Below are 17074 nucleotides of genomic sequence, written 5' to 3'. Positions count from 1 at the left end.
AGAAATGAGTAATATTAGCAAATATTCTTTAGGAAATTACTATATTAGAAATTGATGTGACTAAGGATATGTTGAGAAGAAAAGAGTAGAAAATTCAACCTCAAATTATAATGTTAAGAGAAGTGTTATTTAAAAAGTATAAATGTGATCTAAAATAATTTAAAAAATAAGGAAATGACTTGATTAGCAACATAATACATTATACCATTTTCGTGAGGCCACACACACACACAATTTAGAGGATAATTGGCTTAAAGTTGTTGCTTCTTCATTGATATTTTTATTTCATAAATAACATCATTTCTAAATGGTCTACCAATTGACCTCATGTATTACACAAATGCATGAAAAATAAAATGACCATATTGTTTCTTAGTTCACCTTCGGTAGCACTTCAACTACACATTGCATACCAAGGTGTGATGACTAGTTTTCATTAAATTAAATTATCGAATGTAATGTTTGAAACTCACATCCAACCAATATCTATAGATCTCAGTGGAGAATATTCCTCTTTGAATAGAATTATTACATATGACTTTCGAAATTAATTTTTGAATTAAAGTGATTATTATAAGAATTTATATTTGAAAATATCAAATTATAGTATAATTTAATATAAAGATTATGACTTTAATTGTAGTTAAAGATCATTTGCTTTTATTTAATTTTTTAATTGTTATTTCCAATTGATTTTCAATTTATTTTAAATATTGTACATGAAAAGTTTAGTTTTGCAACAATGAAAAGTGTGTTGATTTTTTTAAAATATTTTGACTATTAATGCAATGATAAGTGTATCATCAACATATTTGTTTTATGAAAAGTTAGAACATAATCAAAATTTAACTTGGTCTCATTTGTACTCATTTGTAAGAATTTAACTTGATATTCAAGTTTTCTATTTTGTATCTAGATTAATTCATTATTTATTTAATGTTTGTTTCTTCCCAAAACTATTTATAAAATTATTTTTTTAATTAATTTTGTGATGTCAAAATCATGATTTAATACCTTGTAAAGAAATAACTTGCATAAAAGATCAAGATAATATAAAATATTTTATAATAAGTATAACTAAGAATAACAAGCTACTAGAGTTGCGAGAGATTTTTTAGGACTGGGAAGATGCTGAAAAGAATTAATAGAACATTTATAGTTATGGCCCCAAAAACTAAGGACCTGGTGGCTCTCACTGACTTTAGACCTATTAGCTTACACAATACAATCTATAAGATCTTCTCTAAGATCTTGGTGAACCGCCTGAAGTTGCTTCTTCATAAATTCATTGGTAAATCTCAGAATGGGTTTGTTTTAGGTTGCCAGATCTTGGATGTTGCTATTACTACTCATGAGGTTCTTCACTCGATGGATACAAGTGGTAATCCAAGTATGGCTTTGAAGCTAGATATTTCAAAAGCATATGATAGGATCGATTTGTCCTTCTTGTATGAAGTCATAGAGAAGTTTGGATTCAACTAGAAAGTTATTAAAATCACTAGGACAATGATTAAGATTGTGAACTACTTGGTGTTGGTGAATGGTTCACCTTAGGGGAGCTTTAATGTGGAAAGGGGCCTTAGGCAAGGGGACCCTATTTCACCTTATCTATTCATCATTATTGTTGAAGTGCTAGGAAAAGCATTCTTGAGAATGGTGCAAAGGGAAGAGATTGAAGGTATTAAACCAACCACCTCACTCTTAACAAAGGTTATACAACAATTTGTGGATGATACTTTCCTAAGTGGAGATTCTCCAGTTATTGAAGCTAGAGCTTGGAAACATGTCTTGGAGATTTATGTAGTGAATTTTGGCCAAAAAATTAATCTAGATAAAAGGTGTTCTTCATCAATATGAACCTTGATATTTAGAGGAGGGTCCTTAATATTTTGGGATGCTATACAGCCTTCCTATGTGATACTTATTAGGGGCTCCTACTGACTGTTAAAGAGGTGAGTAATCAATTTTGGAATATTATTGCTAAAAAGATGTTGAAGAAATTGATTGGGTAGAAGGGTAAACTCTTGAGTAGTGCAGGGAAGCTCCAACTTTTGGCATCCTCCCTACAGGGTATACCTGTTTACTTCCTTTCCCTATTCAGAATCACTTAGGCTATGGATGAGAAATTGGAGAGAATCTAAAGAAACTTCTTATGGTCAGGGTGGGGAGGGGGAGGAAAAGAACTGACTAAACTTGGTGAGTTGGGATACTGTGTGTAAAGCTAAGAGTAAAGGTGGATTAGGAATCAAAAAGATTACTGACTTGAATAATGCTCTCCTTTCTAAAGTCAGATGGAAACTAGTGAAGGATGATGCTAGTTGGTGTAAGATTCTTAAAGCTAAGTATCTAAGAAAATATGTCTATTGTTTCTAGGAGAATGATCTGCTTGTGGGGTCTAGGATGTGGGTTGATATCATCAGAAATAGAAGTCTTCTTAGAGAAGGTGTGATATGGTGGTGGGAGAGGGTAGTCAAGTTAGATTTTGGGAGGATACTTGGCTAGATGGTAAACCACTGGTTCATTTGAAATTTGGTGTCCTAAGGGATTATCTCTAGCAAATGCTGGGAAATAAGGTGATGGATTATATTGGGGTTAGCAGGAGGTGGAGGAAGATGCATTTTCCTTTGGGATATCTAGATGGGTGGGGTTGTGTGGTGGAGGATTTGGAGGAGCTTCTTAAGGGATACAAAATTGTAGGGGTGGCTCAGGAGGATACTTTCATTTGGAAGGAAACTTCGTAAGGGGAATCCTCAATTAGTTCAGCTTATAGGATGATATTTGAGAAGGATATGACACTTAATTGTTGGTAGAAGATCTGGCTTAGTCATTTGATTATGAAAGTCAACATCTTTTGGTGGGTCACTATGCATGGAAAGATTCTAATGATTGACAACCTTAGAAAAATGGGCTTACAAATACCTAATAGATGTTATCTCTATAAAGATAAGGAATAAAGTATCCCCCACCTTTTCTTGTATTGTAACTTTTCGAAAAATATTTTGGGAAGGATATGCCAAGAGATGAAGGTGGAGAGAGTTTTCCACATGGGGATAGAATAATTTTTTGTGCATTGGCAAAGAAAGAAGTGAGGAACTTGTAACTAGATTGATTGTCAAGTTGATAGTGGATAACATGCAGAATTCCAAGGGGTAGAAACTATCATCTCTCCCTACACTGGGTGAATAGAGGATTGCCAAGAAATGGAATGTTGAGGAAGGATTCATGGGGATAGATAATTCAAAGTAGCTAGCAAGAGGAAGGACGAGATGGTGCCCTCTAGAGGATAGTTGGGTTAAACTAAACTTTGATGGAGCTACGTGAAGGGATGGGCCGAGTGGAGGGGGTATGGTAAGAGATAACAATGCTAAAATGTTGTTGGCTTATGTGGGTAACTTAGGAAAGGCTTTGAATAACATTGTGAAGGCTATGGCTCTCCATTGGGGTGCAAAACTGACAATTGGATTAGGATGGGAGAACGTGATGATAGGAGACTCAAAGACTATCATAGATATGGTGAAGGGTAATATGAAAGTGGGTTAGGCGATCAAAAGGGTGATTGAGTAAGTGTAACATTTATTAATGATCTTGAAGTGTTATGACTTCAACATATTTATTAGGATGGGAATGCGACAGCAGACCCAATGGCAGTGACGAGTCTGAGAATGCATGGCTTACGTTGTTGAACAGAGATTGGAGCGTTACCAAATTTGATAATTCTTTTGATAAATAATGACAACCACCCATGTTTGGTTCTATGTAAAATGGTTATATTGATTATGGTGACAACTCAGTGCTAAGTTGACTGATGGGGTTGAGTCATCATAGATAGATGGTGAGAAGTTATGGAAAGGGTACTCCCAATTATAAAGACATGAGGTTCAAGAGGGAAAGAAAAATGAAGTACAAATTGAGTGTATTTTTTATGATTTTCCTTATTATGAATTTGTACTAGACACCAAGTAATAATTCAAAGCTCAAATGGCATCAGTTTCTTGTTGATGATGAGATAGAGTGGAAAAGGGGTAGTGGCAACTAACACGTGGTAACTAGATTGAGCAAAGACACGGGTATTCATGGCATTAAAGGCATTTATGGGTTTTATTTTGTGCAACTTCTTTTTTTGCATAAGTGTGACTATGATTTCAAAATTCATCTTGGCCTAGAGTTCTAAAGGGTGTAAGTAGTTTTGTGAAGAATACTAAAATGGGGGGGAAGACCTATTGCATATTGAACCATTGATGATTGAGGACAATGCTTGAAAACTCCTGACTTGGTACATGTTAAAGGATGGGGGCTTGGTCCTATTCATGGAGGCAATGAATGGTTATGATGAGAGTTGTTCACTTCAATTTGTGAATTTGTAGGAGGATAGAAGGGTGACGATGAATGGTATCATGTTCTAGCAGTCTAAGGAAGTTATTTCTTTTGTAGGGCCTCGCCCATTTGATTTCTATAAGTTATCCTAATGGAAGAAACCTTGATGATCTTTCATTCTGAAGTGATCATGATTGGAACCACGAGTGGTCTACACCCTTGAGATGATTTGACTAATGTTATTGTATCATTTGCTTTGATTTTTCTTATGGCTGATTTATTAGATTATGATGTGTATGATGGTTTCATTAAGGTTTGTGCTAGTAGTTACCAAGATTGATGTGGTATCATGATTACCCTGAGATGTGTGCAGAGATTGCACTGTGTATTATTATCCTGCTACACTAGACTAGGTCCCTGTAGCAGTGGATAGTCATGTATTGGACCATGTTCACTTATGTGTTTTAAGTGCCTTTTCATGTTGTTTAAACAACCATTATTAAATGCTCAAATAATTATAAATGAATTGTCCATGTTAGATTACTTTGATGTTTAGTTGATCATATATGCATGATGATGCCTTTATTTGAGATGATAGTATGTTTTATGATGATATATTTTCATCCAGTATTTGGGCATATCCTCTGATTATGTTTATATGTTAGATTTAATGCTATGGTTATGTACATTTTTTTCTTTGTGGTGCTTTATGTGAAAGTGAGTGATGTAAATGGACTATTTTAGTATAATTATGCAAAATGGTTATTTAATGTGATTTGATGCATTTATAACTTCAGCTATATTATTAAATGCAATTAAACTTGATCGTATAGTTTAGTGTGCAGGATTTATGTCCCTAGCAGTGGCACATGGAGTTAGTGATTCAGTTGTTCATATTTAGCCAATGTTGTCCCTATATGGTCGATGTATCCTATTTAACCATTGCAATTAAAGCCTCCAATAATTTAATAAATTTAGACTCATTTGCAATATGTGATTAGACTCATGAGTGTGTCTGTGCATTTAGAGGTTCGCATTTGTTGTGAAAGCAATTAAGGAATTTTGCGATTTTGGTTTAAGAGAATTTTGGGATTTATTTATTTAATTTAATTCTTTGCAGCTTTGTCATAGATGAATTCCAATTACTTGGAATAGCCTGCTTTCGTTTCGATTGATTTAGGGTTTAACTAGGTGATCTAGTTATTTATCCTAATCCTTTATTCACTTGAAAAGTGAATAAGTATCCAAAAGAGAATTTTATTCCTCACTTCTCACTTTTTGAAATAGAAATTTGAGAGCAAATTCCAAATCCTCTTCATGATAAATAGTATTATGTTCACTGTGGGAGCTACTGGCATGTGATCATCACAAGATTGGTCTCATTAGATCTAGCTCGGGGAGACCTCAGATTGCCACGACTTTTGATAGCTTTTACAGCGTTTTTATTTTATTGTTTGTGTTTTCATATATTCCCTTTTGGCTGTGAGGTAGTGCTCTCCCATTTTATTGTTTTAGCTTCATTTCAACTTCCATTTTTGCTAGCCATTTGGTTGGAGGTTGAGAGCTCTACCCAGTTGGGTGGGTATGAGCATTTCCTTGTTTTCTAGGATGGCCGTTTGGGGTTTTGCACCATTATGCTGGCCATTTTTGCATACGTACTCCAAACCCAAATTTTATTTGATATTTGTGGCTTTTGAGCCCTAAGAAATAATGGGTTTTAATTTTGAAGTTTTTGAGTTTTGAGGTTTTTGCCTTGATTTGCATGCCACCTAGTTTTCTCGAGTTTTCTTGGCATGGTGTTGGTTGTGGATTTAGATTATTTGTAGGATGTCAATTCGACTGCTATTGCATCTTTTTGTTTGCATTGGGATTCATGTTGAATTTGTACTCCTGACTATGTGTTTTGTTGAGTGATTTTATACCTATGTTTTGTTTATGATCGAACCCTTGTTATTTCATGGATGTTAGGATTTGTGTGAAATCCATACTCCTGAATTGAGGCCGATTGAGTGAGTTCATGATGTATAGTTTTATTTTTTATTGGGATTCATGTAGAATTTGTGCTTCTAAATATATGCCAGTTGAGTGTTTTTTTTCTTGTGTTTTCATCCAGCCCTTGTTTTATGATCTTCGTGATAGTGGTGCACCCACACATGAGCACATGCGTGTGCATTTGTTGGGTGCTTGCGAGGCTTGAGCTCCTAGTTGTATTTCGGTGGAGTTATATTCATTGAGGTTGGCCAAGGAATTTGTATGCCTATGGGCACTCATCATGTGATGAACATGGGTATGTAGGTTAGCATGGAGGGGCTTCCCTCGCAACCTTGGTGACTATTTCCCAGAGGGTTGGCATGAAGAAGTTATAATTAAGTGATAACTAAATAATTTACTAGGTATTAAATTTAAGATAATAAAATGTTATGTGAGCACCTAGTTAAATCTGAAGACATAGGATTGTGCTCCTCCTTGGGGGAGTTGGAGCCACCAACACTAGATTGGACTACCTAATGCCAAGCTACTTACCCTCCAGCGAGTCCCTACACAGTGGACCCATAGAGTGTCTAACCAGGACCTATTGTACTTGCATTGTCTCATGATCTTTGTTTCAATCATCTTTACTGTCTAGCATGAGTGTTAGCCATGGATGTTTGCTTTATGTGTGTCTATGGTTGGATCATTATCTCAATCAACATGATGGGAGTGGGCCTATGGGTTCCACTTGGTTGGGATACATAGCTATCTATACCACTACTAGAGACCATTGTACAAAGATGGTTTATTTCTAGTTGAGACTGATGCTAGATGTTTCACTTGGCATCTATGCTTTAATTGAAATGCTTGGATATCATGTTTAGATGATGTTAGTTTTATTTGATGCATTCCTTTATTATGATATTTTAACATATGGTTAGATGATGTTATTTACTGCTAGTTGGAGTATCTATGCTTTGATGGATTAGCATGTTAGATCTTCTTGTTCTTATGATGTTAGTTACATTTGTAGTAGTAACTCTCTCATAAGATAATTCTGACTATCTAGTTGGTAGTTTGGGATTTTATGTGTAGGCGATGGCTAAGGCCTTTGAGGTTTCATGATACTATTATGGTTGGGAGGAACTACGCATTTGTTTTAGTTGTGTTGGTGCTTTGATATTATGTTTTTTCTTCATACGATGTTTCGTTTATGAACCATGTATGAACATTGTGATGTTGCTTTTTGCATGTTCCTTTGTATGTTGTTATGGATTAGATGGATAGTTGTTTTCTACTCCCTATTGCATGGTGTTTTGTATCTCATGCTTTTGAGTGACATATCCTCGACTAAAATGGTTTCAATACTCCCTAGTGTGGAGTTTCTCACCTTGTTTTCCTTGAAGACTTAGAATTTTGCCTTCTTCTTGTGAACTTGGATGATACAAAAAATGTACTACACCATGGTAGTGACAAATATCATACGATACTAGTAAAGTATCGCCTGACCATATTGAGAATTATTGCTTGACCATATTGAGAAGTATCACCTGGACAAAAAGTATTGCTTGGCTGTTGTAAATTGTTGCCTGATTTCTTGCAAAACCATGTTGGGAAAACAACAGGTATCTCTAGACTTTTTTAGTTGAGAGTTGAAGGGTGCTTTGGGTACCCTTTTGGGTTGTACTCCTTCCTAGTTCAAAATTTTTTCTATGGGGTTTAAAATATATCATTTAAGTATAAGAATGATTTCTTATACTTAAGATATATTTTAATATATGTGACGATTCATTTGAGAGTGGTTCTAGACCTCTCTGAGTTAAGATAAAGACTCTAGGAAGTTTTAGGGCTTCAAGATTTCAAACTTAGCCAAATTTTAGGAGTCAACATTATCTTTCAGCATGGTATCTAGTAGATGAGTGGATGTAACTTTGAGCCCTCGTCTTCTGCATGACTATTGTTGGTCTCTGTCTATGATTCTTGATTATGACATGATTAGTGGATATGGACTTGTATGTCTAATCGTGCTAGGAGGTTTTACTTTGGGATTGAACGAGAACATTCCCTTGGTATATTCTCATGATTTGTGTGATCTTTAGTTTGTGAGTTGTGGTTTAGAGCTTTGAGATCTTTGGAAGTAGTTGTAAGACTTTCGGTTGAGTAGGTGAACATGTGAGTCTTTCCATGTTCCCTATTCATATCACCTTGGTTTGATACTTCACTCTTGCACTTGGTTACTTTATGTTGTTGTTAAGTAACTTATCTTAAAAAATAAGTTATTCAGTATACGTTTTATCCTTGCATTCCAAAGATCTCCGATGGGGCATTACATCTAGTATCAGAGCCCATGTTCAAACACTAGGATCTCTGTGTATATGTTTCCCATATGGTTGATGCTATGTTTGTGTGAGCGTGAGTTCTTCTTGAGGACTCGTGATCTTTGTTACTTGGGGATCTACTTGTGATGGACCTTCTTGTCTAGTAGATGCAACTAGAGCAGTGTGAAGAGAAGCAAGTGAGCCTTTCCTTATTTTGTAGATAGATTCAATGTGCCTTAGTTTGGTTGGTTTCTTGTGTGACCCTATTGGATAAAGCCTTTGATTGGTGTCGATGTGTTGGCTTTGAGTGTCTCTTTTTGTTTCTCCTTATGGAGTAAGGTGCATTGCTTTCTCTATTTTCTCCTATTTGTAAGTAAATAAATGAATCTTATCTGTGATTCTATGTTATGTCAATATAGTAATGAAATGTCTTGATTAAGTAAAAGTAGGTTTTAAAGGACCTAAAACCTTTTTACCTAAAGTCTAGAGAGAAATAAAGAATAAAGCACCAAAGAGAGAAACATAGAGCATACATGAAATAGACCTCCAAAAAGAACACTGAAGAGGTCACTAAGAGAACTGCTGAAAAAGATAACAAAAAGACAACAAAAGAAACAAGAAAAAGCTAGCTAAGAAGACTTGATCAAGTCCAGTGCCTGGTTTGCAAGAATGTGCATGTTTTCAGCTACTGCCTTCACGTCATCCTTTTTTCCCGTGTCCTCAATCTTCTTTGAGTGAGCCCAAGTATGCTTGTTGGGACCCTAACTCTCCACAGCCTGAGGTGAATCCTTACCTTTCTCAATATCCACTTTCTTCAGCAGAGTGCTCACATTCTCAACAATTTGTTTGACCAATTTTTCCAAATTGCTCATCTTGGCTTCCAATTTTGTTATCTTCCCCTAGTTGGCATTCAACTCTTTGTCCATTGCCCTATTTTTTTCCTCCAGCTATAGTATCTTTTGCATTAGGTTTTTAACATCTTCTGCACTCCTGACCACCTCCATTAATCTATCAATGTGTTGTCCAAGTGTGCATTGACCACGAGAAATATTACTGGCATGCCCAACTTCTTTCCTCAAAGCTTGCATATCCCTTCCAAGCATCTATATTTTATTTTTCATAATCCCAATCTCTTTCAGAATTGTGTCAGGGTTACCATGCATCCTTTTAGTAGACCCTGGCATTCCTTCAAACTTTTCACCAAAATTAAGGTGTATCCCATGTTCCTCAGATTCCTCATTATTTGACTCCCCTTTATACCTTAAATGCTTCTCCTGACATCTTGAGGGATATCTTTTCCTTTCTAGCCTACGGGCTAATGGCTCATCATCTAAAGGGGAAGAAGCCCTCACAACAGGGATGCCCTTATTCCTCTTTCCCTTACTCTCACTTTTCTTTTTATAATCCGACACCAAATCCTCCATAAAATCACTTTCCTTGTCTAAATCAAAGTGAACTAACACTTTTTTCTTCTTCTTTGAACTACTCCCAATGCCCTTATTCAAATTCTCCTCACCCCCCTTGGCTTCATTCTAGGTTTCAGAATCATATCCCTTCTCTGGAATGCTCCCTTCTGTATCATAATCAACATCCTTTAGACGACCTCTAGTCCTCACAATGAAGTGCTTCCTTTCATTGAGACATGAGTTTTATCGCGAATCATTGCCAAGAAGTAGGTATTACATTAGATCCTTTGGGTTAGTGACTTAAGGCCCCAAATTGATTGCTTCTTAATCTTATGGAAAATTGTATTAAAACTGATGGATATATAAATGTTGAATTGCATGGAAAATAGTTAAGGAAGTTATTGTAGTTTGATATGCATGAGGTTATTGATGGTATACTGCTTGATGTGTGTGACTGTGCTCTCTAGTGCTACTAGGATGATGTACTCCTTAGCATTGTGTGGTGGTTTATCCCTTTTGTCTGACTATTCTTAGTCATCACATGTAATGTGGTTTGATTGATGCTTTATTTTAATTGGTTGGAGGTACTTTCCTCATGTTGTTGGGCTCGCATTGGTTTTTAGTATTTTCCTTTCTTGGACTGGTCATCAAATTTCTCTATTGCTCTCTTTGTGGCTATTCTTAAAATTGACTTATTGTTGAAATGAGCTCTTTTGTGATTTACTATTGGAGTTGAAAATTCCCCCATTTGTGCCTTTTGATTTTGTTTTATGGTGACTATTCTACATGTGTCTTACTACTGCCTAGTCTTGTGTTGTGACTCTATCACATTCATCTCAAACCTCTGGTAGTACGTACAAGGGATAATATCATAGAGAACATACTAGTGTGTTTTTGATAGATGTAAAGTTGTTAGTATACTTATATGGTTTAAATGATGATTAAACATAATGTTATTCTAGAAAGAAACTTGAAAAGATATGTACTTGTTTTATGGTAAGTGAATCTTGAACCCTTGCTTTGAAAACCTTTTAGTTTCATTGTGCATTAATGATTGTGTTAGGGTACTAATCAAATTATGAAAGAGAAGTAATATTGGTTTCAATGTGTGAATTATCTTTCATTTCATATGTTATATTGTTTTGGACATGTCTTGTCTTTGCTCATGTTGGGTGTTGCGTCAGTTGCTTGTCTTGGTAATCAAGACTATTTGATTTTGCCTATGATTATTTATCTTGAATGGTGACTCATCTCCTATGTTTTAGGACTCTTTAAACTTTTTCATGTTGTAGGCCTCATCGAGATCTTTCCAACGCATTTTGAACAGAGTCAATCAGATTTCAAACATGAAAGTTATGGCCTCCGGAGGGAAGATAATTTTTATGCTTCTTTGGAGTTGTCCTCTATTTGTGGGTGCTATTCGTACTATTTATGGGTATAGCTTAGTTCACTTGTAAGGTTGACTCTAGTTGTAAGCTTCAGTACTGGTGTATTCCATTGTGCTTACCTCTCAAGATGGGTAAGTTGGCATGGTTATGTCACTGTCTCAGTTAGTTGTGGATGAGTATTTTGATGGTTGGTGAATTGTGAGTTTCCCTAACACATCTTGGGATGATTTAGTGTAGAGGATGAGAGAGACTCCCTCTCAGTCCTAATACTCAGCAGTTTATTTCTCCTTAATCTTATAACTTCAAGAGGATTGTCTCAGTCCAATTTCTCATTACAATTGACTTGAGGCTAGAGATTGGGTTTAGCAAAAGGTTGGGTGTAGTATTCCCAGCATGTTGCTAGAAGAGCACAGTATCATTGGACACATGTTACAATCTTATGAGTTGGTATGAAGATACCACATGATTTTGTCCATTGAAAAAGCTCTTAACCTTATGGAAAGGTGATATCTTGTCTTGTTGGGTTATGTAACCTGAGGTCCCAGTGATAGTTGATCTTTTTGTATCATAGAGACTATGTGCTCCTACACTTGGTGGTTAGTTCTGGAGAGTATCCTTTGAAGTGTGCATTTTTGTTAGTAATCTGTCATCCTCTTTTTTCAAAGGGTGAGTTTACCTGTATTCAAGGATGCTCATGTGTGGCATGATAGCATTCTTGGGAATTTTGGGATGGTTATTCCCCATGATTCCAACTCTTTTTGGAAGTGCATAGTGTTTTGACCTTGTTTTTTGGTCACGTGGTAGGTGCATGTTTATTTGGGCACTTGTTAACAAGGTAGAGTGGCTTTTTCCTCACCTTGTATTGTTGAATTTGTGGCCATATGGGCTTTCCTAGCAGATAGGAAGTACCTTATTGAAGGACCTTTTGTAAGTGTGACACATATTCTCTTGTGGTTAACCTATTTGGGGGTTGATGAGAAGGTTTGTGAAATTTTGGGTTGATTTGGGTTTGACTTGTGGAGAATTCGACGAGTCATTCGTATTGCTTTGTTTTGATTTTGCACTTGGTGTGTTTGGTTTCTATTCTTGGATTTTAGGCTTCGAGGAGTAAGCCTAGTCTTTGGGGAGGATAATGTAGTGCATCTCCCATTTGATTTATATAAATCATCCTAATGGATGCAACCTTGTTGATATTTCATTGTGAAGTGATCATGATTAGGACTATGAGTGGTCTACACCCTTGAGATGATTAGATTAATGTTATTGTATTAGTTGCTTTGATTTTTCTTATGGCTGATTTATCAAATTATGATGTGTTTGATGGTTTCATTGAGGTTTGTGCCAGTGGTTACCATGATTGATGTGGTATCATGATGTTTTTCTATGATTACCCTGAGATGTGTGCAAAGTTTGCACTATGTATTATTATCCTACTACACTAGACTAGGTACTTGCAACAGTGGATAGTCATGTATTGGACCATGTTCACTTATGTGATTTAAGTGCCTTTTCATGTTGTTTAAACAACCATTATTAAATTCTTAAACAATTAGAAATGAATTATCCATGTTAGATTACTATGTTGTTCAGTTGATCATATCTCCATGATGATGCCTTTCTTTGAGATGACAATATATTTAATGACGATATCTGGTTATCTAGTATTTAAACATATCCTCTGATTACATTCATATGTTTAATTTAATGCTATGGTTATTTACTTCATTTTTTGCTTTGTGGTGCTTTATGACAAAAGTGAGTGATGTAAAAGGACTATTTTAGTATAATTATGCAAAATGATTTTTTAATATGATTTAATGCATTTATCACTTAGACTATATTATTACAGGCAATTGCACTTGATCGTGTTGTTTATTATGTAGGATTTATGTCCCCAGTAGTGGCACATGGATTTAGTGATTCAACTGTTCATATTTAGCCAAAGTCATCCCTGTATGTGATTAGACCTATGAGCATGTTCATGCATTTAGAGGTTTGCATCTATTGTGAAAGTAATTATAGAATTATGTGATTTTGGTTTAAGGGAATTTTGGGATTTATTTATTTAATTTAATTCCTAATAGCTTTGTCGTAGATGAATTCCAATTACTTGGAATTGCCTATTTTTGTTTGGGTTGATTTAGGGTTTAACTAGGTGACCTGGTTATTTACCCTAATCCTTTATTCACTTGGAAAGTGAATAAGTATCCAAAAAAGAATTTTATTCCTCACTTCTCACTTTTTGAAATAGAAAGTTGAGAGAAAATTCTAAATTCATGAGAAAATATTGTTTTATTCATTGTAGGAGCTATGGGTGTAGGATCATCATGAGATTGGTCTCGTTGGATCTAACTTGAGGAGACCTTGGATTGCTGTGACTTTTAATAGCTTTCATAGGGTTTTTATTTTATTGCTCATGTTTTCGTATTTTCCCTTTTGGCTGTGAGGTTGGGCTCTCCCATTTTATTGTTTTAGCTCCGTTTCAACTTTCATTTTAGGTAGCCATTTCATTGAAGGTTGAGAACTAGTGTTCCCCTCCATTTTTGTATGCTAGCTCAACCCTATTGGGTGGGTATGAGCATTTCCCTTTTTTCTAGGATGGGGGTTTGGGGTTTTGCATAGTTATGTTGGTCTTTTTTGCATACGGACTCCAAACCCAAATTTTATTTAATATTCATCACTTTTGTACCCTAAAACATAATGAGTTTTAATTTTGAAGTTTTTGAGTTTTGAGGTTTTTGCCTTGATTTTCATGTTGGCCAGTTTTCTTGTGTTTTCTTAGCATGATGTTGGTCATGTATTTAGATTATCCATAGGATGCCAATCTGACCATTGTTGCATCTTTTGGTTTGCATTGGGATTCATGTCCAATTTTTACTCCAGACTATGTGTTCGGTTGATAGATTTAATACCTGTGTTTTGTTTCTGATCAAATCCTTGTTATTTTATGAATGCTAGGATTCGTATAGAATCCATACTCATAGATTAAAGTCAATTAAGTGAGTTCATGGTGTATAGTTTTATTGTTTATTAGGATTCATGTAGAATCTATGCTTCCAGATATAGTTGAGTTTTATTTTGCTTGTGTTCTCATCCAGCCTTTTGTTTTATGATCTAGGTGATGGTGGTGCACCCACACACAAGCATGTGCATGTGCATTTGCTGGGTGTTTGCAAGGCCCAAACTCCTGATTATGTTTGGGTGGAGTTATGTTCATTGGAGTTGGGTTGGGAATTGGCATGCCTATGGACACTCATCATGTGATGAGCATGGTATGTAGGTTAGTATGGAAGGATTTCTCTTGCAACCTTGGTGACTATTTCCTAGAGGATTAACATGAAGAAGTTCTAATTAAGTGATAACTAAGTAATTTACTCGATAAAAATTCAAGATAATAAAATATTATGTGAGCACTTGATTAAGTCTGAAGACACAAGATTGTGCTCCTCCCTAGGGGATTTGGAGCTACCAACACTAGCTTGGGCTACCTGATACCAAGCTAGTTACCCTCCAACAAGTCCCTACATAGTCAACACATAGAGTGTTTGACTGGGACCTATTGTACTTGCATTATCTCATGATCTTGGTTCCAGTCATCCTTACTATTTGGTTTGAGTGTTAGCCATGGATGTTTTCTTTATGTGTGTTTGTGGCTAGACCATTATCTCCTTCAACATGATGGAAGTGGACCTATGGGTTCCATGTGGTTGGGAGGCATAGCTACCTATACTATTACTGGGGACCAATGTATAGAGACAATCTATTTCTAGTTGAGATTGATGCTTGATGTCTCACTTTGTATTTCAAGTTTCTGAAGTATGTTTCCTTGTGATCTATGCTTTAATTGAAATGCTTGGATACCATGCTTAGATGATGTTAGTTTCATTTGATGCATTCCTTTATTATGATGTTTTACCATATGGTTAGATGATGTGATTCACTACTAGATGCAGTATCTATGCTTTGATGGATTAGCATGTTAGATATTCTTGTTCTTATGATGTTAGTTACATTTGTTATAGTAACTCATAAGACAACTCCAACTATCTAGTTAGTAGTTTGGGATATTACGCATGGGGGATGGCTAGGGCCTTTTAGGTATCATGATGCTATTATGGTTGGGAGGAACCACGCACAAGTTTTAGTTGTGTTGGTGCTTTGATGTTATGTTTTTCCTTTATATGATGTTTGGTTTATGAACCATGTATGTACATTGTGATGTTTCTTTCTGCATGTTCCTTCATATTTTTTATGGATTAGATGGATAGATATGTTCTACTCCTTGTTGCATGGTGTTTTGTGTTTCATGCTTCCAAGTGACTTATCCTTGACTATAGTGGTTTTGATACTTCCTGGTGTGGAGTTTTTCACTTTGTTTTCCTTCTAGACTTGGCATTTTTCCTTCTAGTTTTGAACCTAGGCAATATTTGTTCAGTATTGGACAATACAAAAAAATATCGTACCATAGTAGTGACAAATATCATATGATACTAGCAAAGTATTGCCTGGCCATACTGAGAATTATCACCTGGCCATACTAAGAAGTATCACCTAGCTATAGTGAAAAGTGTTGCCTAGACAAAAAGTATTGCCTGGCTATAGTAAGAAATATCACTTGGCTGTTGTAAAGTGTCACTTGATTTCTTGCAAAATCCTACTTATACTATGGAAGTGGACCTATGGGTTCCATGTGGTTGGGAGGCATAGCTACCTATACTATTACTGGGGACCAATGTATAGAGACAATCTATTTCTAGTTGAGATTGATGCTTGATGTCTCACTTTGTATTTCAAGTTTCTGAAGTATGTTTCCTTGTGATCTATGCTTTAATTGGAATGCTTGGATACCATGTTTAGATGATGTTAGTTTCATTTGATGCATTCCTTTATTATGATGTTTTACCATATGGTTAGATGATGTGATTCACTACTAGATGCAGTATCTATGCTTTGATGGATTAGCATGTTAGATCTTCTTGTTCTTATGATGTTAGTTACATTTGTTATAGTAACTCCCTCATAAGACAACTCCAACTATCTAGTTAGTAGTTTGGGATATTACGCATGGGGGATGGCTAGGGCCTTTTAGGTATCATGATGCTATTATGGTTGGGAGGAACCACGCACAAGTTTTAGTTGTGTTGGTGCTTTGATGTTATGTTTTTCCTTTATATGATGTTTGGTTTATGAACCATGTATGTACATTGTGATGTTTCTTTCTGCATGTTCCTTCATATTTTTTATGGATTAGATGGATAGATGTGTTCTACTCCTTGTTGCATGGTGTTTTGTGTTTCATGCTTCCAAGTGACTTATCCTTGACTATAGTGGTTTTGATACTTCCTGGTGTGGAGTTTTTCACTTTGTTTTCCTTCTAGACTTGGCATTTTTCCTTCTAGTTTTGAACCTAGGCAATATTTGTTCAGTATTGGACAATACAAAATAATATCATACCATAGTAGTGACAAATATCATATGATACTAGTAAAGTATTGCCTGGCCATACCGAGAATTATCACCTGGCCATACTAAGAAGTATCACCTAGCTATAGTGAAAAGTGTTGCCTAGACAAAAAGTATTGCCTGGCTATAGTAAGAAATATCACTTGGCTGTTGTAAAGTGTCATTTGATTTCTTGCAAAATCCTACTTGGGTAAACAACAAGTATCTCTAGACT

The 17074-nt window shown here is 35.6% G+C and overlaps 1 protein-coding gene across 11 annotated transcripts in view; it reads left to right on the top strand.

Annotated features, from left to right (window-relative positions):
* The window catches only part of LOC149562788 (calcineurin B-like protein 4), a 91655-nt gene extending 76451 nt beyond the window's left edge, over nucleotides 1–15204 (top strand). For all 11 annotated transcript variants that reach the window (XM_089826224.1, XM_089826232.1, XM_089826231.1 and 8 more), the window contains one exon: nucleotides 14516–15204. Coding sequence is in view for 3 of the 11 variants with exons in the window: in XM_089826238.1 (XP_089682364.1) it covers nucleotides 14516–14519 (4 nt within the window). In the remaining 8 variants the exon portion in view is untranslated. The remainder of the gene's footprint in view (nucleotides 1–14515) is intronic.
* Nucleotides 15205–17074: the final 1870 nt, after the last annotated feature.

The sequence above is a fragment of the Cupressus sempervirens genome, chromosome 4 (genome assembly GCF_028749045.1).
Source record: "Cupressus sempervirens isolate cs-2001-9-10 chromosome 4, ASM2874904v1, whole genome shotgun sequence".
NCBI lineage: Eukaryota > Viridiplantae > Streptophyta > Pinopsida > Cupressales > Cupressaceae > Cupressus > Cupressus sempervirens.
This window is presented reverse-complemented; position numbering and strand designations above follow the sequence as displayed.